A 24,203-nucleotide genomic window follows, 5' to 3' on the forward strand; every position below is an offset into this window, starting at 1 on the left:
TATAACACCACCGATCATCTGCACAGTTGTTTCTCTCCCTGCGGTTTCCACTTGAGCTTCGTTAGTGGGGCTCAGTGAGGAATCAAACCCTGTTCCGCTTATAGGCCCGGGGGTGTAAATGACGTGGACATGTGGATCTTTGACAAACTGAAGCCGGGCAGATACACTTGCTGCTGTTTCTTGCATTTGTCTGACATCTTGGAGCCAAGCGTTAACTCCCGCTCTCAGGCCCGAGCACCTGTCCGGACAACAATACCTGCTCGAATCCTTCGTCGCATAACTCTTGAAATCCCTCTTAATCCCTGAAATTGAGATCTTGCGTGTGTTCCAGCCCAGTACATAGTTTGTACGCTAGGTTTATTTGAAATGTAGCTCTGCTCTGTTCCAGCATATACCTTCACAGCTTAACCCACATAAGTCCATTGATCTGTGTCTCACCAACACAACGCTAGCATGTTAAGCATCGGCTAATCTGTCTCATGCTACCTGGATTTTCATATTGGAGAAATAATCCTGATGAAGGGGGAGAGTGGGGCAGAGTCACCTCAGGACCTGTTTAAAAGCTTCTTATCACAGACCTGCACTCCCACCATTTAACTCAGAGAGGGGTGATAGCCTTTCAACTCACAAGCCGCAGCTTTAATTAAAGCTACTTGCGGCGGAGATGAAGTGCAGTGGTGTGTATGAGTTGCCCCTGTGAAAATCTAAATTATGTCCAAAACAATATCGCTCAGTCCACGACTGTGGCCTTTTCACTTCCAATGTAAAACACTTTCCTCCACTGATTAAACTGGCCTCAACGTGATTATCGTGAGCGAGTCCAAACTTTCACAAGTGATACTGAACTCTGAGGGGCCAAAATTAAAAAGAATGAGTTCAACTACAGAATATAAATAAATGTCCTTAGGTCAATTTATTGAGATAAGACTAATCTGGATTCTTCCTTAAAAATTAGTTGATGTTTTCCACCTCGTATTAATCAGTAATTCACCAGTAATATGAGCCCAAAGTATAAGATACAAACTATTTCCTCTCTTCATTTTATTTTTTATATGAAGCTAAATATAAACCAGCACACTTCTTGTCTTGTGCACAGTTAACACTCTGTCTAGCTGCTGTTCCTCACCTGTGCAGTGCATTTACACAAAGTATATCTACACAAGTATACTTATAAATACAGTTTTGAGGTATTTAATACAAAAGTATTTCCCTCACAAAAATCAGGATGTACAGTTTTGACACTTTTTTTACCCTCTGAACTCCTCAGGTCGTTTTGTTGAACTTGTCAAGGTCCAAAGAGGGGAACGCATCTTATTTCATATATTTAACTAAACTAAGATAAAATCCCAGAATATATGTTTATTATATATGTTTCCACTCGTGCCCCATTAACTAACTCCCACACACAGTAACACAACCACACAGATTTAACTTATCTTATTAAAGAACCTCTGAACCCCTGGACTAAACTATTTAACAGTATGTACGTATATTTTGCTCATAACACCCACATGCTGATGTCTGAGAACTTTTTGAATTTTGAAGGAAGGACTTTCACTTGTGGTGGAGTATTTTTTAACATTGTTGTTGTGACACATTTAATATATAAGTAAAGGATCAGAGTTCTTCTTTCACATTTAAAACTAGGACAACTCTCACTAGAACTCATTCCTCAGCCAAGGCCCAGCAGTCCCCTTCAATTCTATCAAGTTGCACCAAATTACACACACTCATAGATATAAGTTCCATAAATGTGCCTGATTTATCAACATGCAAAAATTATACACAATCAATATCTTACAATGTTAAAGAAAGTTTTTAAAAAGTCCTGGATCCGCAAACACAAACTAACGCAGATGAAAACACAACCTCCCTGGTGGAGGTATAGAAGTTCATTTATTCAGGTGTTGTGTGTTTTCACTTTGTTTCCCTCTTTCCCACAAATCAAACACAGGAAGGAAACCGTGCTCTGCTCTACACACTGACCTTTGTCTGGGACTTTAGGTGAAACGTTGCCATGTCTGGGTGTTCTCCTTATCAAGTTTTTTTATTATTCTGTGTGTGCTGTTGCATATCAAAGCTGCACTGATGTCTGAAAGGTCCAGTTCTTCACCTCAGCCATTGATGCTGTGGCAGTCGTCTCACATCATCCACTCACAGTAGATCAGCAGTGTTTTCTGTGCTGTAGTGGGGGATTTATCTGTTGTAGCCGAGAGTTACAAACTGTAATCTGCGAACGAGACTTTCCTCTGGTCTTCAGAGGCTCCATTTTGTTTTTTGGACCCAGACTACATTTGATTTGTTGTTGAGTGTATGACAGGGAAGCTCCGTCTTTATCATTAACTCTGTCGTTTGACTGTACTTTTACTAACAGTGCTTCAGGTTGGCTTCCCTCCCTTTGGCTGCAGTGTAGGTTGGTGCTTTATTTAGCTCTTCAAATTTTAATGCACAGCAGGAAACGCACCAGGAGAAACAATAATTCATGAAAAAAGAACAAATGAGCTCAGTCAGAGTCTGCTAATGGCTGTTTACAGACCAAAACAAGTCACACTGGGTAACAGGAGCAGAAATGTGTTACAATTACACACTGTTATTACGCAGAGTAACAGATATTTGAGAGAAAATATAAAATCTGCTCCTGATTTGGATACTGAGATAGAAAATAAAGAGCTCTCAGCAGAATACAGTCTGCTGAACATAACGAAATCCAAATTCCTCAACAAAGTAAAGTGTGTACCTTCGCTTAGGCCCAACAGTCAATTAAATTCAATCAAGCTGCATCACATTCTAAATCTGACCATTTTATTCATCAGTAACCATGAATTATTCTCTAGGAAAATGGTGAAAATCTTTTTGTTTCTTGGACTAAGTCCCGTCCTTCCAGTGAGTTTCATGGTAATCCTTACAGTACTTTTTTACGTAATCCATCTAACAAACAAACACACGGGCGAAAACACAACGTCCCTGGCGAAAGCAACAAGATCTTTTTCCACGAGGAAGAACAAGGAAACGACACTTAGCCAAAATCATTTATTTTCCTTTGAATTTCTATCAATAATCCGTTTTCTTTTTTGTCTTTACATAAAGCTGATCACAAAGGAATAGATACATTCATTAGGCAGGTTAAGAGAAGGTAGTGACAGCAAGAGCCAACTTTAAAGAGCATTACTTGAAAATGAAAAACAAAACAAGGCAGCTCATCTAGTGGCAGTCGAGCGTTAAACCTAAACTGGCATCATTCAACAGAGGAGTGACAGACGGGGATTGGTTTAAACAACAGAATCACCCAACGTAGGGAGCAGGTTGAAAAGCAGTTACACATTAAGCAAGATTTGTTAAAAAGGATTTACCATTCCCCCCGAGAGGAGTCACATATAAGGGGAGAAGCTGTCTGTATGATTAGAGGTGAAACTGGACTAAAAGACAAGTGACAGTAGAAAAGGAGAAATAATAAAAATAAAAAGGTTATTGTGACGTGTGGATATTTGCTCGTCACGTCTTCTGCAGCCGGGCAGCCTTGAACTTGGACACCTTCTTCGGGGCCTGCTGGGGCGGGGCGACGTCGGGGGCCACCTCCTCCTGTCTCCTCTCCAGGATGGTCGGCAGAGCCGGTGGAGCGATGGTCATGTGGGGCACGGCTGAAGTCATCGGGTCCTTTTCTACCACCATACCTGAAAAGGCCTGAGGGGGCAGAGAGAGAGAGAGAGAGAGAGACGTTTTCCTGATGCGTCTCCTTGTTCACGCTGCCTACTGTGACTGACACTTAATGAAGGTTTGACCACAGGATGCTCCCACTTTAACTTGAAGAGGCTTCTGTGGGATTGTTGTTATGTTCTCATTAAGGGAAGTGAGGCTCCAAGGTGTCATTTCTATAAACTGTTTCATAACACAGGTAGACTGCCGAGTCCTTCACACTGTAATTGAGATTGAAGACCACACAAAGAAACCTGCCTGGGATCTGTTTTGTCTCTATAATAATAATAATAATAATAATAATAATAATAATAAAATCTAAAATACAACCGCTTGTGTTTTTTTTTTACCTCAAATCTGTTGGGGGGGTGCAGCGGCCCCGCCGTCGGACTGTCTTCCTCTGTGATGCCGTCGCTGGTGTCGCTGTGCGTCGCCTCGTCGTGGCTGAAGCTGCGTCCGATCATCCGACGCTCGTCAAAGTCCGCCGCGCTGCTCTCGCTCGTGTCACTGCACACGCTGTTCTCCCGGCTCCGGGACTTCAGGATGGACTTCCTGGGGATGGGTTCCCCGTTCTTCACGTCCACAAACAACCTAAGATGAACAACGATCAGCCGGTTGTGACTAAGGAATCAAGCAATAATTTGTTACCTCCGCCAAGGAGATATGTTTGTTTGTGAAATAGATTTCACAAAAACTACTGAACGGATTATCACAAAACTTGGTGGAAGGATGCGATCAGGGAAGAATCTTTTTTTGGTGGATCCAGGATTTTTTTTGCAAGTTATATATATTTTTTTAATCTGACATATTTTGGGGAACGATATCTATGAGAATGTGCAATTTGGTGCAGCTTGGTTGAATTTAATGGGACTACTGGGCCCTGCATCGACTGAGTGCTATTCTAGTTAAGTTTAATTTACTCATCAGTACGACTGTGGTGTTTTTACCTGTAAATGTCTGCTGGTGTGGTGATTTTGTGAAGCTCGTGATGGGAGAGTCCATTGTTGTGTCCGTTTTTCTTTTTCCTCTTTGCTTGCTCCTTCTGCTCTTTCCTCTCACTGAACTTCAGTGTGGTGTTTTTTCCTGTGTTGATCCTCACCTAAGGCCAAAGACAAGACAAAGTCACCAAAACAGAAATAAAACAGCAGAATTAAAAGAGAAGATCAAAACATGCAAAGTCTCATCGCTCTGACCTTCTTGGGTTCGACTGTGTGAGTGAAAAAGATGGTGGGCAAACGGTTGCCTTCCTCTTCCTCATCGTCTTCCTCCTGTTTCCGCTCCACATTTAGCAGCGCTGTACTTTGAGGCACGGGGGTCCAGCTTGGCTTCAGACTCAATCCGTTTACAGGAGAAGCAGCATCTCCTTCCTTCTCCTCCTCCGAGGAAGAGGAAGATGTGTCCTCGCTGTTCATATCTGCATTATCAGATAATCTGAAGAAAAGAAATCCATGAAACATTTCAGTTTCTTACGAGATTCTGGTTACTGAGAAATATTACACAGAAAAAAGTAACGTACCTGTCCTGCTCATCCTCCAGCTCCTCCAGCTTCTCCAGTTCATCCAGTCGGGCCCACAACTCCTCCTCAGTAACGATGTCTTTTCGGCTCCCTTCATCACTGCTCTCTTCCTGGTTCTCCTCATCCTCCTCTTTTAGATCCAATATGGTTTCCAGCTTGGGCTTAGAATTTGGCCTGTGAGCTACTCTTTGCCTTCCTGTTAACGCAGACAAAATGGAAGCCTCGATGTGTAAGTTAGGTGCAGAACTCAACTGGCCAAATAAAATAAAATGAAATAAAATATTACCTTTGGTGACTGCAATATCGTGTCTGACCTCTTCTCTGATGTCAGCATATTCCTGTTTACTCTAAAGAACAATGAAAAATTAATATGTGTCCCCATTTATGCTTCATGCATCATCTTAAACGTGAGATGACTTCACGTACGGCTGAGATGGTTTCCAAATCCTTCACAAAGCCAACTCTGGCTTCAAAGTTTTTCATTGTCTTGGATAGAACGTCAAGTTCACCCTTCACGTCTGCAGGGGGGGGGGGAGAAAAAAAGTGCATTAACATGAAAATGCATTCAGAGAGAGGAGCACAGACTGACAAAACCCAGTGTGCAAAACAACTGGCTGCAGGCAAAAGGAGAGTTCAATAAAACATTTAACATAACAATGAAAACCAGCTGCTAAAGAGTTAAATCCCAAATAAGAAGAGGGAGGGAAATAAAAATAAAAAATCATTGAAAAATGATGACACAAACAGTTCATAATATCTTCTGCCCTGAATACTACTCCGGATCATTAAATCTTCACAACAATTAAGCCCTTTTACTAATAGCAGCAGAGGGCCCTTGTTTCCATGGCAATCGGGAGCCCCTCCAGTCAGTGCATCAACTGGAAGTGAGGAAAGGTCAAACACAGAAGGCCTGACAACTCAGCCGCTGTCTGACACATTTCAGCAAGCTATGTTTGTATTACAGCACTTAGCTCTGTAATAGCGGGGTGGGCAGGGTCAGGAGATACGAGGCGGAGGGGAGACAAGGGGAGAGGGAGGCTGGGGGGAGGGGGAGGACAGACGGCTGCGGAAGCACATTTCTGCTTCACTAAACACCCTAATAATGTTCACATCAGAGATCGTTACTTGGGCCCATTTGACTTGATATGAAATTTTCAGACCTAGAACGAACAGCAGGGAAAACACAGACAAACGCAGCTACACTTCGACCACAGGAGAATTTATTCACATGTGTGTTCTGGCAATGACGCTGCACAGGAGAGGAGAGGGTGGGATGGCCATCTCAAGATCTTAAACAGGGACAGTGTTGAATAAGTGATGCAGCTTAAAACCCAGTGAAATAAAGAACCTGGTGCATTTTTAAAAATCATGCAACACTTCAGCACAGCGATCAGAAACTGTGTTTTACTTACAATACCTGAGCAAAGCATAGATATTAACTAAAGTTTATCCTTCAGCTATGTTGTGAATCATGGCACAGCTTAAAAAACACAGTGTATCCCTTCAGCATTCAGACATTTAGACTTGATGCAGCGACACCCTCTGCTGGATGAACAGCGACAGTGGCTGAGTGGCTGCATTAAAAAATTAAACACGGCCATCTGTTTAGAGAGAGGACAGCAAACTATCTTTTCTTCTTATGGACAGACTCACGTTTCGTTCTGTGGTCGACGATTTTCTGAGCCTGCTTTGCCGAGCACTTGGCGAACCAGTTGTCGCCGAGCAACACCGTGAGCTCGTTGGTGTGCACCAGCTTCCCGGGCATGAAGGCCAGAGGGCCGAACGGAACCTGTTCACAGCGCAGTGGACGGAGGGAGGGCAGGACGACAAAGAGAGAAGATTGGCAGGAGGTAGAAGGTGGACAAGAAAGTGGGAGAAAGGAGAAATTAAAATTTCAGTTTCAGAAAATAAAGAATATTAGCTCAGCTCATGACATAGATAAATTGTCTTCAGTCTTACCCACAATGCACAGCTTGTGCAAATGGGTCTGTGTACATTTTCTTCCCTGTGCTTTTTGAACAAGGTGAGCACTCACCATGATGTCGTACGACAGTTGATCCGGAAGAGTTTGAAGACGCTCATTCACGGCCTCGTAGTCACCGGAGACCTTCTTCCTGCAAAAATCATAGAAGACGTTGAGCCAAGAAGTTGACGTTTGTTTCAAGTTATTGTTTTCCAACATGGTTTGTTTGATTTGTTTTGGAAAGTTAAACAGAACAAAGGGAAGGAAACCACAAGGGAGGTGCAGCTTTCTCTGTCAGGGGAGACATGATGTAACTTGAAAAAGGCCTCAAGATGTTGCTATTAGTCATTTGTAAGAATTTGTAGATGATAACATTATCAGTATGATGAATTCTTCCATGCAGAATAAGAAAACATGTAAAATTGTACTCTCTCTCTCTCTCTGTTTCGGGCGTGCTGATAGCAAAGCTTAATTTTGGCTTTGTTCATAACATGACCTCCTCACTACCATAACTTAGTCTTTAGTGGGCAGTAGAAATCAATGTGCAGCCAAGAGCCCTCAATACAGACCAATAAAAAGCCCTTGATCCAGTTGCTCTAGTGTTTGTTGGAAGAGGGTTGTTCCCCTTTCAGGCTCTTGAAAGAAAATGTTAAATTTAAAAACTATTCTAATTATATTATTATATATGATTATATGCATGTCGTGATACCTGTGCTGGTCCACTAGGTTTGATGACGTCACACATCTCCCACCGTAGCAGGGTCTAATGGCGTGCCATGGACCGTAATAAAACTTTATTGTTCACAAAGGTGTATAATCGACTTGGCCCATGCAGCAATTCATTACTGGAGACCACTGTATTGGTGTGCAGGGCTTTTAAAGCTGCTGCTGCTGAAAACGCTCCTTCCTCCCACTCCGACTGTTTCCGGGCAGCGGGAATAAACCGGCTGATTGTGGCGTACTTCAAACAAAAGCATCTGATTGTCAGAGAGGGGGTAATTTGTTGATTTTGACCAAAGCTGCACTTTTAACAAGAAGCATTAATAACACGCAGAATCCTGCCTGATTCCCCGGAAGCCAAAGTCATATTATTATTATTATTATTATAGAACATAAAATATAAACTCTGCTGCACGAGAGCTGACTAAGAGCAAAAGGAGAGGACACATAACACCTATTTTAAATAGTTTCATTGTTAATATGAATTTTTTATCATTATTATTGATCTCATTCTATTTTATTAAGGAAAACTTTAGAGTTGATTATTTATTTTGTTCAACTTTCTTTTATTGTTGTCTTTTCTATTTATCGTTGCTTTGGTATGAATTAGCATCCATATATTGAAATGTTTTCGAGAAAGAGCGAGAACGATAGAGCGAGAGCGAGAACAATCACTGTGCAACTTACCAGTGTTGAATCCGACTTTCACAGTCTTTCACCACCTGTTTGTTGGGACAAATAATAAATGAACAATGATATAAATGAAACGTACATGTGAGTGTAGTTATGATCAAAATACAGATTACCAATTCATAAACATTTTCTGATTGGTGCTATAATTTGACGAATACAACTTTTTAAAAAAACAATGTATTATTACTATCTGCTGTCTTTATTATTTTCTTTGTGGAGCACTTTGCAGCAGCTGTTTTTAAAAGTTTTTAAACACAATGCAGACACACACATCATAAATGTTCTGTCCGAGTTTAAGAATCATCTTCATGGAAACAAAACCAACTTTAGGGGAAGCAGGGGAGGAAAGATAACACAGCGGTCACATCTGCATCCAAAGGGTCAGAACATCTGTACAAACACAACTTTCACTGTGATGCAAGGTGACACAAACACTTTTCAAAGTTTGCAGAAGACAGAGACAAAAACAGAAATACCAGAATAATAATGAGGAGTAAAACAAATGGTTGTTGCTCAGTAATGGGTTGAACTGGAGGAAGTGTTGATGCGTGGAACTTCAGTGAAATCAAAAGTGAAAGTGAAGTGAAAGCTTATGTTGATTTATCCTGATCCCATGTTTATTCATGTGTTGTGGTTTAGACATTTAAGGGATTAGAAGAAGAAGAAGATGAAGAGGAAGAGGAGGAGGATGTGTTGCCATGGGAGATTTACTGCACTAACTAACTCGTCCTCCTTTAGCCTAGCTAGCTAGTTTACAATTCACAAAAACACGTTACGCCAGTCCCCCCCCCCCCTGTGTTGTGTAGCAGAAGTGAGGGAAGAGACAAAGTGAAACACACCTTCCTCCTCCAGGAAACACTTCGACAACAACTTGAACATGCACGAGACCGAGAAGGAGGAAGCTTCTCGAAAGAAAACACATAAAAACATGGAGCAGTGGAAACAACAACGCAAACATGTTGTCAAACGTGCGACACAAACGCGTAAAACCGTGCGCATTTAAAGTTGATTCCTGACTTTGGAGTTGTGTTTTAAAAAAGCTGCACACTAACCTTCTCGTGTTCCTCCCGGAGCCTGACAACTCCACCGAGATCATCCACACTCACTTTACCTTCCTCCGCCATGATCCGTCCACGTGCACGACGGGAACCTGCAGGGGTTGTTTTTCCTCTCCTCCTTGTGTGTTGTGTTGTTTGTAAACGAGCCCAAACAAAGCTCAGGGGTTGTTGTGAGTCCTAAACAAGTGTTTATGAATGTAGCAGCAGTAGCAGCAGCAGCTCGTCCTGCGACCCGTTGTGCTCGTGGTCATCAATGGGGCAGTGATGCTCATCCACACCTTCATCCGAGGGATCATCTCACTTCACGATACCTGCAGCATCTCCCAAAAAAAACCATCCACGCGTTTTAATAATCCACAATTAGCAGATATCCCACCTCGTCACCGTCACTGCGCCATGCACCTCCGTCCAAGGTCAACACACCGGAGTTAACGGCAGCACATCCGGTTATAGCGTTCAAAATATCACGTGAGACTACATGCAAGTGAAACTGGCACCGAGCAGCCCTGTGAGAAGAGCTTCTGTGAATTTTTGTTTTTTCCCCAACACATATTTACGTTTATTCCTCAAGTTAATGAATTCAATAACTAAACATGAGGAACATGTCGTTGTGTAATTGTACCTTTCGTTGCTGTTGCTTTTTTGTGACCGTTGAAGTTGTTGTGTGTCCGATGGTTTTCTTTTTTGTTTTCCAATATTTAAATACAAAAGTGTAAATAATAAAAGATATATATATATTGGTTTCTCAGTGTAATTGAATGCTCATATGGAAGGCATGGATGGCCTCACTTTGATTCACAAACTTCTTAAAAACTAGATTTAGAAACAAAACAAAACAAAATTACTTACCATGGAGAATGGCCAGTGTTCAGTTAATGACATAATATCATGCTATTATTGTACAATATTATAAATTGATTAATAAATTAATTAAATTATTATTAATTATTCATTAATGTAAATGTGTTAATGCACAACTGTCTACTCTCTCTCTCTCTCTCTCTCAGGTTTCATTCTTTTTTTTTGAAGTCAAACCCTTGTAGCTTCCGTTTTTCAGCTCTGTGAGAAGAACTTGACGCAGCTGCTCCTCCGTGTGTCCCGGGGCATTCTGGGTAAGTGAGGAGGGTTTGCTCGTATGTAAACACTTGTGATAGAGTAACATGTCACACGTGACCATCACAGTAACATGTAACTTATTAATGTCGGTGAGTGTAAACCTACATGTGATCATCTGCCCTCAGCTGCACAAACACACACACACACATGACAACAACAAACACAGTACAAGTGTGTCCAGTGAAATCTTAAACGGACACACACTGATCTCAGAGGAGCAGGTGTCATGAACAAGTTTGTTTCTAGGACATTTATATAAGATCAACCATGGCCTCAGCCCCCTTCTTCCCACACGCTGATTGGCTCTCTGCGTTGCCTTTAATTGCTGTTTGGAAATGTCACAATTTCCAGTTGTCTCGATAGCAAACGATTCACTGTGAAACAAGAAGAAATAATTCATTAATTTTTCGTACAGTATCCTTACATCCCCTAATTTGACCATTTATGACCACTATTATTTTGAAAAGGCAAAACAACACCTTTAAGAAATTAACTAATAATAATAATAATGTTTACATTAATTTGAAATATTTGGCGAGTAATTTTCAATCATCACTCATGCACTTCGAAACTCTTTAAGGCCACCTAAATTTATAAAGCTTTGAGCTACCAAGCGAATTATTAATAATTAATTTAAGTGATTATTAAGGTATCAAGAGGCCCCTTGTTAATTATTTCTTTATCTACCAATTCACCTCACGTGTCCAGTTTTGTAGGTTCATCAAAACTCAAAATCCGCAAGAAATTAAGAGACTTTCAGGACGTCCATCTCAATTTATAAATTTTCTACTGCTAGTTCGATTAGATTGATACTTGATTGATCCCAAAGGAGGATTAAGCATGATAATGATGTACTTATCCTCCTTAATTTCAACATCCTTCATTCTAAATGTGCAGAAAACATGTGACTGTAATCAAACATGTGGTTAGCATTATTTTAAAATATGACACTAAACCTTAATAAACATGTTGGGTGTATGACCAAAGTGCAGAAATTTCTGAATGTCCGTGAATGCAACATAGTTTTTTTCCCATGAAGCATTGCGAGCTCAGGAGTCAGGGGTAGCCGGTGAATTCAGCCTTTGGAAAACAAGAACAGGCTCCACGGATATTCATGAGGATTTAAAAACACAGTCAGGTATGTATAGTTTCCATAGCAACCTGTGAATGGATGTTGTGTTTACAGGGGTTTACAGATGCCACTGGGTAGTAATAGCTTATGTATCAATATCCTCTCTGATGCAGTTAATAGTATCACACTGTCAAATAATAGTATATTTAGTTAAATTCATCAGTAATTATACATTTCTACACATCAGGATCATGTTTTAATTTGTATTCTGTGTATCAGTGTCTGATTAAGTGTGTTTGATTCCCTGATTTCCTACTCTGTACTTTATTTACATTATTTGCTGGACCCTAAAGTTGTCCTCTCTGCTTTTGTCTCCTCATATTTGAAAAACCTGAATCCCAGTATGTGTCATCGACTCAATGATGTCATGAGGCTGTGTTGTGAGTTATCTGCCAATCAGCAGATCCAGGGGCCTGGCCTTCGCCGGGGGGCTGGTCGGGGGTCCTCTGGGTATTGCAGTAGGTGAGTGAGGAGGAAGAAAGTGCCACGGCTTCTCTAACTTGTGTCAGCATGACTCATTTTTACAAGCTGGAATCTCCCTGTGTAATCTGCACTGTTATCACCCAGGTGCATGCTTTACTGCAGTCGTCTATGGGACTGTTGATCAGATCCATACTGCTCAAATTCACAAGTCTGAACCCCTCTCCTCCTGCAGGCGGCGCCGTCGGAGGCCTGCTGGGCTGCTGGCTGACCAGTGGACAGTTCAAACCGCTGCCTCAGATCCTCATGGAGCTCAGTCCTCAGCAGCAGCAGAAGCTTTACGAGGACCTCATGGTCGTGCTGGGAGACATTCAGTGGACAGATGTGGTGCAGCTCTCCGCTCTGGTGATGGGCAACGCCGCCCTGAAGCAGCAGCTGACGGCCGCCCTGCTGGGATACGTTACCAAGGAGCTCCAGGCCGAGGTGCACTACGTGGATTAGTGTCTGTGGAACACACTGGGCAACATGAGTCGGAGGCCTCAGTTCTCAAGAGGATGAAGTCTGGAAAAATAATGTGAACTGTTTTTATGAAGCTGGAGAAACATTTAAATTGAATGTGAAATCAGAGTCCTGGTAACACTGGTTAAAAAACAGGTTAGCACATTATACCCTTGTGTTTTCTCCCCCCCCCTTTTCTTGTTTGTTTGTAAGTTTAGTGGTTTGTCAGCAGGATCACACAAAACTACCCAATGGATTCCTCTCAAACTTGGTGAAAGGACAAGAACCCATTACATTTTAGCACAGTTCCGAACAAATGGGCAGATAAATATTTTTTCTTCTTCTTTGACCCTTTCACCAATTTCCATAGGAATAATTTATCGGTCTTGATTCTTTTTTTAAATCGGGCACATTTAGTTAACTGATATTTATGACTGTGTGCCATTTTGTGCAGCTCGATTGGTTTTAATGGGACTGTTGGGCCTTCGTGTTGGTATATGTGCTCTACTGAGTGGGATTCTGGTTATATATTAAAACTGTTGTTTACGAGGGTAAACATACTGAGGGAAGATCACTTATCAGTTGCAGGAGTCTTTAATTCATTAAGCGTGTAATGGTTCTGATGTTAAAAGTTACTCTGATTTAAGGTTTGACTGCAGCTACACTGAAGCACTGTTCTCAGAAAATACAGGTACAGCCCACTGTCGTATTTAAATGCAGATGATCATGTACAAAGTGACTGTACAGTGAGAAATATTTTTTATTTGATGTGCATTAATCAAGTACAAGTGAATATTTATTTTTTACTTTGTGTACAGTATATTATATTGCCATCACATCAAGTCAAATAATGAAATGCTTTCATCAATAAAAGCAAAGAAAAAATTGAATTGATCGATTTCACAGGTTAATGCTTACACTGTAAAAACACTTAAGACTCTTTGCTATGGTCATCACTAGTGTAACCATGTCAGTTTGAGATGAACCCAATAAAAGGGGAAAATCTCTCAGTCTGGATTTGGACCCATGTTTCAGAGTATAGAGGTTTTATACATAAAACAGTCAGTGGTCTGAGGTCATCTGCTCCCCCTGCAGGATGCAAGAAATAAGAAATGCCCCGATGTTAAATTTGGTTTGCTAGTATCTATCTGGGTATAAGATGAACCGGATGAACAGCCAGGACCTGTGTCGTTCCTCATTGTGTCTGCGGGGGTTATATTCGTGCGCGCTGGCTTCCTCCCACAGTCAAAAGACATGTAGATTAGATCAATTGGAGATAAACTTTCCTGTAGGTGTTAATTTGTCTCGATATAGTTGCTTGTCTCTGCTGTATGTAAACTCTGTGATAAGCTGGTGACCCCACCTCTCACCCAATACCCAGTAGATAAGCAGTATAGATAATGGATCAATGTAACTCTACTGACCCTGAAGGCCTCGCAGCCCCACCAGAAACCAGCTCTTTGGAGCAACCCATTTTTTTTAAACACAGACATGGGAAACACAACCAAAGTTAAATTAGACGTAGTTTTATTTATTTTTTAAACTAAGGTGCCAGTGTGCCATGGTCCACTGACAGGACGATGATAAGTTCATGGGATGAGAGCAAGTTGTTTCCTTTTTTTCCCCTCATACCGATACAGATTTGCATACCAGATCTGTATATGTATATAATGTGAATACACATTGCACTGCCTGTTGGATGTATGTGAAGGAAGGATACAATAAAAAAATAAGGTTGGAGATATCTCTTTATTAAATATACATACTTTGTGTCACCCCACGCTCTTTCACAGCGCCATTTAAAAATACAAATTACAGAGGAACGGCAACTGAGCTCCAGTATTTATCCAACAATGACTGTGTCTTCATCAGGGAACTCGTAGTAGGGAACCTCCAGGTTCAGAGGAGCAGGTCCCTTCCTTATTCTTCCTGAAGCATCGTAGTGGGAGCCATGGCAGGGACAGTAGTAGCCTCCCCAGTCTCCAGCGTTGGCGATAGGCACGCAACCCAGATGGGTGCACACGCCAAGGACGATGACCCAGCTGGGGTTGAGCACTCTATCCTTGTCGTGCTGGGGGTCTCGCAGCTCCGCTAGGTTCACGGCTTCCTCTGTGGCAATTTCCTTCTCTGTGCGGTGGCGGACAAACAGGGGCTTTCCTCTCCATTTGAAGGTCATGTTCTTGCCTTCTGGGATGTCAGTCAGCTTGACCTCAATCTTGGATAAGGCCAGGACATCGGCGGACGCACTCATGGAAGATATGAACTGGCTGACCACTGTCTTGGCTGCATAGACGCCCACCATGGTGGACGCTCCGGTGACAAGGTAGGAGAACACCCTTCTTCCCTCACTGCTGTCCTGGGATGACTTGTTGGGATCTGTAACATCAGAGCGACGGTAGTCTCCAAAGTCAGGAATCTTGATGTCTGTGTGAGCGAGGCGGATCCCTGCAGGAGCTGGAAATCAGAAGCAACATGTGGACAGGATATTATTCAATTTCTTACAAAACCATTTATTACCGAATAATGGACAAGTAGATGTACAGTGAATGTTACTGAGACACACAAACTCTTAACTGTATGTTTGTTTACAACTGTGTGACACCTCGTTCTTTGTCCAACGCAGATATATTTACATGTACTGACATGACACTACTGCGACTGACGTTTACTACGCAAAGTATTTCATGAGCGCTATATTTAGACTGTAACTGGAGGAGTGCGGTGTTATAAAGGTCTTTGACATCTCACTATAAAGACGCATAATAAACTCATATCATTTTAATTATCTGCTCAGACTTTAACCACCGATCACGTCACAGATTGCAGTGACACCACCACACATGCTACTTCCGGTTAGCTATTGTAGGTTGTTAGCATTAGCGTGGATTTGCAAAAAAGAACCACAGACGAATCAAATGCATCAATTTTACAAATAACACACAAATTAATCTAGAAGCTGTCAGTATTAACAGTATTAACACTTTAACAGTTACATCATGTGGGTCTGTAGCAGTCCTGGCTAATGTTGTTAGCAGACGTCGCCCTTACCAGCAGCGGGCACCAGCTCCTTCGCTCCGGGGAAAACCAGGCTTTTAACGGAGTGTTTCGCTGCCTGCAGGTGAGGGGACAGAGCCCCGGACCGGGCGGCTACAGACATCATCTCTGCTACGGACTACAGACACTATTACCCCGCGGTAGGGGACACGACCTTCCGTTTACAAATGCTGCGTGTGTCACTGTGTTCTGCGTTTCCAGAAACTAGCTCCGCCTCTAGAAGGTTCCGCACTACGTCAGGACGTAACGTAGCGCCCCGTCAGTGCCTATTCTGAAAAAATAACTTTGCTATCTTATTTTACAGTTTATAATTCATACTAGAAATTAAAAGCTACATATATTTTTCGGAAATTGGTGATTATATTAAATTAGATGGTATAAATCAAACAGAAATTGTAATATTTCTCGTAATTTTGTTCAGGCACATCTCTCAGGCAGCTGTGTCCAGAGGTCCTCGTGATGTAAACAAGCGGCCCTCACTCAATACGGTGACGGGAAACACAATGGTGACCTGAGAGGGGGGGGGAAATAGAAACGAAAAAGATGAAAATACCAAAACGAAAACTATTCCTTCTCATTATTTTCGCTTATGTGGCTTTTTCACTGTACGCGGCCTATAATGTCTTCTTCAGCACTAAAGTAATATCCCGCGTTCACAGGGTGGTGAAGAAAGAGGCAGGAGCACCTTCCGGTACGTTTTCTCCACACAACCATCGTATATAGCAGAAACATAAATGGCCACAATCATCACAAACCAACAGCTAGAAACTCTTTTCTTTTATTTCCTTGAGGTGACATGTGTTTCCACAATGAATGCATGGTGTGTTGTGTTTTTGCAGGTGTCGTCCGAGATGGCGGTGCAGCTGCTCCGTTTCTTGCACAAGACTGGAATCCGTGGGAGGATGAACAGGTGGAGTACAACTCTGACCTGAACAAGAAGAGAGGCGCCTTCAAACAGCATCTGGCCCGAATCGACAGGAGCAAAGCCCAGAGATACAAGGTCCAAGTCTGGGGTAAAGCGGCCATAGGTGAGTTGTGGTTCAGTGGAAGATGCACAGCTATCGGACAACACGTTGGTAGAGCCCACTGACATATTTAAATGCAGAGGAATATGTATTAAGTGGTTAATTTGATGTGCATATATCAAGTTTAAGTGAATATTTATTTTTACTTTGTCTACAGTATATAATATTGCCACCACTGAGTCAGTTCTAAAAATTAAAGGTTCACTGTGTTAGATTTAGTGACATCTAGTGGTGAGGTTGCATATTGCAGCTCAATACCCCTCATCTCACCCTCCTCTTCCAAACATGACAGAGAACCTGTGGTAGCCTTCTGTTGTCATAAAAACGCAAAAGGTGTTTAGTTTGTCCAGTCTGGGCTACTGTAAAAACATGGCGGCCTCCATATAGAGGACCCACTCCTGATGTGAATATAAAGTATTTAAATATAAAGTTGCCCATTCTAGGGGAAAAGAAAACAACAATTCATACAATTTAGGTGATTACACATTAGGGAAAACCATCACTAGGATTATTTTATATTAAATTTCTGCCAATCGATCCCTTTCGCCTGAATCTTACACACTGGACCTTTTAAATGCTTTAATAACAAATAAAAAAAATTATTTCACAGGTTCATGCTGTTACACTGTAAATCGTATATATTTAAATCTCACTTACACTGTTTTCTACAGCATCACTAGTGTAACTATGTCAGTTCGAGACGAACTCAATAAAATGGAAAATTATGCAGAGAGTCTAGATTTGGACCCATGTTTAACAGGTCATACAAGCACTTTATAGCAATAATTGCAAACATGTGTCCAACAGACGAGAGTATGGTGGTTTAAGAAAATTCTTCTGATTAAAATTTTCGATTTTGCTAATGAATTCTAATGATAAAATAATTCAGATACTTTGGTGATCAATTGTCAATGTTTTCTACAATATTTTCTGTTGTCCAAAAGTAAAGAAAATATAGATTAGATTAAATTTGTTAGAACTCAGAGTGGAAAATTAAATATCTGACAAAGGTCTACCTCATTAACAGTGCAAACAAAAACGTAAAACGTTAAAAATGTCAAATAAAACAATACATATTTTCAGGGCTTTAAATAATTCCTCTAATCAATAATCCATACTTATTTTCAGAAAGAATTGTCAGTATAAGTACTTTTTTTCTGAAGGCCTCTGTAGCAAACATTGCACAATTGTATTCATCATTATTTATAATAGAAAATGCTTTAATTGTAAACAAAACATCATTACCTTTAGCTTGAGCCCCCCTCTTTCCCCTGTGATACACAAGATGTAAAACAGATTAATCCTCTGTTGTGGAAGCCTGGCAACATCGTAATTATGAATCATGGTACTGAGTACGTTGACATTTTCTCACCAGGAGTATTGAACATTTATTTTCTCCTCAGGACTTTACCTTTGGGAACATATTTTAGAGGGACCCCTCAACCCTACTGACAAGATAGCGCAATGGCGAGAGGGGGAGCTGCAGTCAGGAAAAATCGATTTCAGGTAACAAGTTACAGATGGGATCTTTAAAAACTTAATTCATAACCTCTACCTAATAACCGCTGATGAAAGCATAATTCTATCACATTGATTTGTTCCTTCTACGTCCCCTCATACCTTTTTGTCTTTAGTTTCTACACAGGTCCTGCTGTGGTCCAGGGCCATGTCCCTGTGGATATGAACAGCCTGGTCCTGGTTCTGAACGGTCGTGAACAGCAGAAGGTCTCTTACTCCACACGGTGGCTGGAGCACGTTCAGACTCTGGTTCAGTCCCACACCGTCTTGCACGTGGCTGTGGTCCTGTTGGGCAACGAGCACTGCAACAACGCCTGGATCGGCCCCTACCTAAAGAGAAACGGTGGCTTTGTGGACCTGCTGTTTGTGGTGTATGACAGCCCCTGGGTCAACGACAAAGATGTCTTCCAGTGGCCTCTCGGTGTTGCTACGTACGTCCTCCCTTAGCAGTCTTTAGCATCAAAAACTTATACTGTGCAAGTTGTCTTCTTAAATTAATACCATTATCTAACATGTTGCTCCGTTTTTCCTTTTCTCTGTGCAGATACAGACAGTTTCCTATGATCAGGCCTAATCCCCAGTTGATTACCTCCAGCAGACCATACCTCTGCAATTTCCTGGGAACTGTGTACAAAAATTCCTCCAGAGAAACACTAATGCAGGTGCTGAAACAGCCGGGCCTGGATAAGGAATGCATCACCACTGCCAGAGAGAAGTGAGTCATGCTTCTTCGAGTAATGGTCATTTTATTGACTGATTGTTTAAACAATTATATAAAGAATTCCTTTGCTACTGTTTCCAGCTTAACCAAATATTATTAATGATAATTGTTTTTAGCATTTGAAACAGCTCAGGCATGTTGTTGAGTATTAGTGCTAGAGTTTATCTTGAAGTAAAAATAAAAGTAAGTTACAACCATTAAATATCCTCTAACTCAGTAAACTGTCAAATGTATTCACATCCCCTGAGCCAGTGGAAAATACTTTTGCCAGAGTATCTTATAAATGTCTTACGGGAACGCTCCTTACATTTACAAGTAAATTCCTTTGTGTGTAAATTGCCTGTGTTTCTTTGCTGAGCTGCACCAGAGGAATAGTAACACCAAGTAGGGATTTTATACAAAAAGACTTGAACATGAGAAGATTCCCTCCTGATTTGCTGAGTCTGCTTAACTACTTTATGGAAATTTAAACGATTTGAAAAAATGTCCCCACACATTTCAGGCTGGACTTTATGGTGTTTTTGTAGATTGTAGAATGTACTCTGGCTATTTTATTCTGCTTTGGCCAGGTTTCACTCCTGCATGTGGCATATGATACAGTTTTCTATATGTTCTTGTTAGAATATTTTAAACACAGCCTTTCTTTAGTTTTATGTCGTATTAACTTAAAAATGGAATTGAGGTGAGAGAACTACAAACGGTCTTGATGGAACAGTAAAGAAACATAGTGTCTGTCTTGTGTATTTATCACAGTAGGTTAAGTGTTCTCTCTTCCCTTCTGGCCTCAGGTGGCTCCCTCAGGAGACAGCAGACAGTCTGAGACGCTATCAGACAGCTCTGGCCCAGAGTGAGCTCACTCTCTGCCCAGTCGGCATCAACACAGAGTGCTACCGCATCTATGAAGCGTGCTCTTATGGCTCGGTGCCCGTGGTGGAAGACGTGCTGACTCCTGGCACCTGCGCCGCGGGGCCCAGCTCCCCGCTGCGTCTCCTCAAAGCCGCGGGAGCCCCCTTCGTCTTCATCAGTGACTGGAAAGAACTGCCGGCCATCTTGGAGAGGGAGCGAGCGATGAGTCAGGAGCAGAGGGTGGACAGGAGGAGGAGGCTGCTGGAGTGGTACGGCAGTTTCCGTCAGCAGATGAAAGAGCGGTTCACCGAGGTCATCGAGGACACCTTCTTCAAAAGCGGTTGACTGGTGCTTAATTAACAAACCTTTTCAATATCAACAGGGATAACATTTAACACTGAATTGATTTCTTTATTGTGGAAGAATGTGATGTACTACTGGAATAGTGAACCTGGTGATGTTCGGTGTAATTCTCGTGCAGGTTATTATTAAACGACTATGTTGTAAAGTTTTAAACTTGTCAGTTTCAGTCCTGTAAAGGACTCGATGGCGTTACTTTATATTTATTATTTAAACCTTACGGTTGTGAAATGTTCAGACATTTGGAGATTACGGATAAGATGCTGCCTTTGCTTTTTGAAGTGATTACGTTATTATAACTGTTTTATATCTCTGTTTATACGTTCTTAATATTGTGTTTTAAGCAAATACTAAACATTTGGTGTAGAATGAGAAAGATTGTGTTTTTAGATCTTGTTTTGAAAATGGTACATGAATCTATTTTGTATTTTTTTTTCGGTAAAACTGATGTGGTGTATGTGGCATGTTCTGGTCAGAACATAACAAAACAATTATTGTTTTGGGTCTATTTATTTCAGTGATGTGCTGCATGGGTTTTGTTTTAGATGGTGCAATAAAAATGAAATGGAGCTTTGTCCTGAGGAGACGTCAGTGGAGGGGCTTGTCCTGTGCTTTCAATTCCCCTGCAGAGGGCGCCGTGGATCTGTTGATTTTCAGCAGTTACATTTGTGATTAAAATGTGAAGCTGAAGCTTTTGGAATGAAGGAGAAAAAACATTTTACTTTAGAAAATCACCACAGATCAAATAATGTCATTGGGCCGAAGCATGTATGTAGGTGCAATGTGTTTACAATACTAAATAGATATACCATATATGATAGTATGATATATTAACTGTAACACACAGCTACAGTTGTAGACTATTTGAATGCATGGGTGTAAGAATTCTTCAATTTGAACTTCATTTGTATTCATACTTCATATCACTCCTCTGAAAGCAGTGGATATTCTTTTCTTTTTTTTTTAAGTATACCCCATGGGATGTTAATGTATTGCCTGTTTATTTATTACGAAATAAAAAAAATAAATGGCTTTTATATGACATCTCACACTGAGGAAAATCTATTTTGTGAAAAAGCAAAAAGTTTGAAGTTCCAGTGGATGTTCCAGTCCGCTCCACTGGTGTCCACTGATCCCTCCCTCTCCTTCCTCTCCTCTCCCCGCCTGGCTCCGGCCGCTGTGCGCCGCAGCCCCGTCTGCCTCTGAGCCTGCTGGGAGTTCTGTGCGTGTGAGTGTGTGCGTGCGTGTGTGGAGGGGGGGGAGTCAAGAGAGGGAGAAACCGTCGAGGGACAACCAGTCAGCCAGGGGGGGGAGAGGAAGTGTGAGTGTGCGTGTTTCCCAAAAAACTGGGAAACCACTACGAAAAACTACACGCGCGCACGATTCAATCCGACTTCGCAGACCCCCTTTTTTTTCCTCGGACGCGTTTTGCGCACTACTTTTACGCGGAGCTGTGGAAACGTTCCACGGAGACTGTGAAACTTCACGACTGTGTTCCCCCCCTCTTCCTCTTCTTCTGTGGTAGCCGCAGCTCTGTTGGCTGTTGCGCCGGCCGCTCCTGCAGTTGCGTGGATCCATTGGTTGGAGCAGGATTGCGCATCGGCCCCGCCGCGTTTATCCGCCGCTTATCCACAGGGAAGCGGAACAATGAGGGACTGAGTCCGCGTCCCTCTCGCTTGTTGCAGAGTTAAACCCGCTCGCGCTCCGATTCCGTGACTTTCTTGCGTCTTTTTTAAATTTTTTTATTTTATTTGCTGCTGCGTATTGGTGGGGGGGATGCGTCGGCTCCTGTAGGATCCCGCTTGTTGACAAACATTTTTTTTCTTCTTTTTACTTCTTCCCTCCTCCTCGCAAGAAGTTTGGCCGTGCGGACACGAGAAGACACGAAAATGTCCACGCCGAGGTTCAAAAAGGATAAAGAGATAATCGCGGACTACGAGAGTCAAGTGAAAGGTAAGAGACATGTTTAGAGACTGGGGAGAGGCCATGAGTCATTGGAAAAAGTTGTCCCCCCTTTTAAATGTGTTTATTGCAAAGCAGACGGGAACATGTATAACTTAAATAACCAATCTTCATAGAAACGTGAATATAAACTGGCATAGTGCAGTTTTATGGGATTCAATATTCATGGGTGCAATTCAATGGAGGTGAAAGGTATTACCAAAATAAAAGGAATTGCTAATTCCCTTCAGGTGTGGCTCTTAATTCTTTTGTTTTACTTCTTTTGCACGTGAAAGCCTCTTTAAGTGCTCAGCTCATTCCCCCCCAAAAGCTGGAGATCACTATCATTCACCAATCAAATCATCTGCACTCAGCCTGCTTGTCCAATCAAGTTCCCTCAATTTATCTGCTGGCACACACATGCTGCCATTACTACTTGGACTGGTGCAGTTTTATCATGTTGTTAACAACCTGTTATGAGCCTTTTGGAGCTACCGCCTTGTTCCCACAGCAGGATCCAGCCACTGAGGAGCAAAGGTTCAGGCAGCGATCGTGTGTGTGTTGCTCAGGGGCACATCAGAAGAGCTGGTGGCCCCTGCTTGGGTTCTATTTAAGCTATCCTCTACCCTCTGTGATTCCACATACTCCTGCCCCCTGGTGCCTTGATTTAAGTTGGTGATTTACAGGCACCACACTGATACTGTACCACCCTAACTTATCCTGTGTCCCCATTCAAGCAGCCCCACATACATGCAGAGCAGAGCGGTGGCTTGTTCCCAGTCCACCCAGCACAGGAAAGAGGCAGTAGCTGCTCCAGGGGTAACCATGGGGATATGGCCCCCAGCCACTCAGCTCTGCTCTCCGGTTCTGTTAGCACGCTGAAATACCACCTATTCACACACCCCCCCCCTATCCAACCTTAAAACCCACAGGACAGTGAGGAGGAGGAGGGGGTAGGTGAGCAGGGGTCAGTTGGGATTAGGGAGGAGGAAGGGGGTCGATGTCGCTTCGAGGAATTAGAAGACAGCATGTGGCCGAGCACAAGTGCTCATTTGCAAGGAATGTTCATCACCCCCCCTTCTCTCGGTGAGAGTGACTCAGGGCTTTTAGTCGATATTAGGGGATGATGCACAGTCATCGGGGATCCTGAACGGGAGATTACGAGGCCACCCATTTGTCACGCAGAACCCAGCGGGGTAATAACAACAACAACCTGATGATGAGAGGAGCTGTTGCTTGATAGGACCACCGGAGCCCCAGTTAATAAATGTTACGCTGTTTTGTTTTGTTGAAGATGCAGGATTCGGTTTTGAGGGCAATTCCCTGGGGCTTGCCGTGCATTGTTAATATTGTTGTTGGGATATATATTTTTTATCAAACTGAAGAGAACATCACAGGTAGCGGGGAGTTATTTGCATAAAATACTCTACCGGTATGTTTTGCAATGCAAATATCTTGTGGGTAGTCACTTTGAAGGGTGCTTTATTTTATCAGATCTGCTTTATTGATCCCTGGGAGAAACTGGGTCTCATTACAGCTGCTCCAACCAAGAAAAGAAATATATACAGAACAAAGATTATAATAAATAGGAATATGTAATATAGATGAGAAGTATATACTATGTGTGTTATGTGGATTATACTGCTCTACATTCATACTGTCTATATTGTGATATACAACAGCTAAGTGGTTATTGTAATAAATTATGGTCAGTGTATTGGAGGAGCTGTAAAATCTGATGGCCACAGACATGAATGACTTCCTGTGGTGCATCTTGGTGGAATATGTCTGTAGCTAAATGTACTGCTGTGCTTAGCCAGCATGTCGTGAAGTGGGTGGGAGACGTTGTCCAAGATATCCTGTGAGTTGGACAGCATCGTCCTATTCTGACACCACTGTCAGAGAGACCAGCTCCTCCCCAGCAACCTC

General features: G+C 42.1%; 5 protein-coding genes across 9 annotated transcripts in view; 3 read left to right on the top strand and 2 right to left on the bottom strand.

Moving 5' to 3' along the window:
* Positions 1–3,016: 3,016 nt before the first annotated feature.
* On the bottom strand, positions 3,017–10,080 carry uri1 (URI1 prefoldin like chaperone). The gene is made up of 11 exons (XM_035157318.2): positions 9,638–10,080; positions 8,580–8,614; positions 7,245–7,323; positions 6,863–6,998; positions 5,636–5,727; positions 5,496–5,556; positions 5,210–5,405; positions 4,887–5,124; positions 4,641–4,792; positions 4,044–4,284; positions 3,017–3,681 (listed from the first exon to the last, which is right to left on the bottom strand). The coding sequence occupies exons 1-11, from the start codon at positions 9,707–9,709 to the stop codon at positions 3,493–3,495; spliced, it is 1,491 nt and encodes a 496-aa protein (XP_035013209.2). The 5' UTR covers positions 9,710–10,080; the 3' UTR covers positions 3,017–3,492.
* Positions 10,081–11,837: 1,757 nt separating this feature from the next.
* Positions 11,838–13,699, top strand: zgc:112052 (protein C19orf12 homolog). The gene is given in 4 exon segments (XM_035157497.2): positions 11,838–11,897; positions 12,234–12,299; positions 12,301–12,353; positions 12,547–13,699. Coding segments are annotated over 3 exon segments (384 nt in total). The 5' UTR covers positions 11,838–11,897; position 12,234; the 3' UTR covers positions 12,813–13,699.
* Positions 13,700–14,539: 840 nt separating this feature from the next.
* LOC118109991 (cytochrome b-c1 complex subunit Rieske, mitochondrial) lies at positions 14,540–16,078 on the bottom strand. The gene is made up of 2 exons (XM_035157496.2): positions 15,858–16,078; positions 14,540–15,263 (listed from the first exon to the last, which is right to left on the bottom strand). The coding sequence occupies exons 1-2, from the start codon at positions 15,967–15,969 to the stop codon at positions 14,653–14,655; spliced, it is 723 nt and encodes a 240-aa protein (XP_035013387.1). The 5' UTR covers positions 15,970–16,078; the 3' UTR covers positions 14,540–14,652.
* Positions 16,079–16,322: 244 nt separating this feature from the next.
* rxylt1 (ribitol xylosyltransferase 1) lies at positions 16,323–21,375 on the top strand. The gene is made up of 6 exons (XM_035157784.2): positions 16,323–16,554; positions 16,703–16,891; positions 18,292–18,394; positions 18,523–18,837; positions 18,951–19,121; positions 19,916–21,375. Exons 1-6 carry the CDS (start codon positions 16,407–16,409, stop codon positions 20,316–20,318), a joined length of 1,329 nt encoding a protein of 442 aa, XP_035013675.1. The 5' UTR covers positions 16,323–16,406; the 3' UTR covers positions 20,319–21,375.
* Positions 21,376–21,542: 167 nt separating this feature from the next.
* Positions 21,543–24,203, top strand: part of srgap1a (SLIT-ROBO Rho GTPase activating protein 1a) — a 78,914-nt gene continuing 76,253 nt past the window's right edge. For 2 of the 5 annotated variants that reach the window (XM_047340042.1, XM_047340043.1), the window contains exon 1: positions 21,590–22,286. In XM_047340042.1, coding sequence (XP_047195998.1) covers positions 22,223–22,286 — 64 coding nt within the window. In that variant the 5' untranslated portion in view covers positions 21,590–22,222. Of the gene's footprint in view, positions 21,562–21,589; positions 22,287–24,203 lie in introns of those variants that run through there. The other 3 variants (XM_047340040.1, XM_035158008.2, XM_047340041.1) reach the window with 3 other exon arrangements.

Source organism: Hippoglossus stenolepis, chromosome 5, assembly GCF_022539355.2.
Source record: "Hippoglossus stenolepis isolate QCI-W04-F060 chromosome 5, HSTE1.2, whole genome shotgun sequence".
Taxonomy (NCBI): domain Eukaryota; kingdom Metazoa; phylum Chordata; class Actinopteri; order Pleuronectiformes; family Pleuronectidae; genus Hippoglossus; species Hippoglossus stenolepis.

What these genes read in the sequence shown, in the direction of transcription:
- rxylt1 (XM_035157784.2), top strand. Translation starts at nt 16,407, where the DNA reads ATGAAAATACCAAAACGAAAACTATTCCTTCTCATTATTTTCGCTTAT. An exon ending in AGAGGCAGGAGCACCTTCCG is followed by an intron (nt 16,555 to 16,702) that starts GTACGTTTTCTC and finishes GTGTTTTTGCAG; the next exon opens with GTGTCGTCCGAGATGGCGGT. An exon ending in ATCACCACTGCCAGAGAGAA is followed by an intron (nt 19,122 to 19,915) that starts GTGAGTCATGCT and finishes TTCTGGCCTCAG; the next exon opens with GTGGCTCCCTCAGGAGACAG.
- uri1 (XM_035157318.2), bottom strand. Translation starts at nt 9,709, where the DNA reads ATGGCGGAGGAAGGTAAAGTGAGTGTGGATGATCTCGGTGGAGTTGTC. An exon ending in TCCGGGAGGAACACGAGAAG is followed by an intron (nt 8,615 to 9,637) that starts GTTAGTGTGCAG and finishes CCCAACAAACAG; the next exon opens with GTGGTGAAAGACTGTGAAAG. An exon ending in CGTCGACCACAGAACGAAAC is followed by an intron (nt 5,728 to 6,862) that starts GTGAGTCTGTCC and finishes CCCCCCCTGCAG; the next exon opens with ACGTGAAGGGTGAACTTGAC.
- LOC118109991 (XM_035157496.2), bottom strand. Translation starts at nt 15,969, where the DNA reads ATGATGTCTGTAGCCGCCCGGTCCGGGGCTCTGTCCCCTCACCTGCAG. An exon ending in GGAGCTGGTGCCCGCTGCTG is followed by an intron (nt 15,264 to 15,857) that starts GTAAGGGCGACG and finishes TCTGATTTCCAG; the next exon opens with CTCCTGCAGGGATCCGCCTC.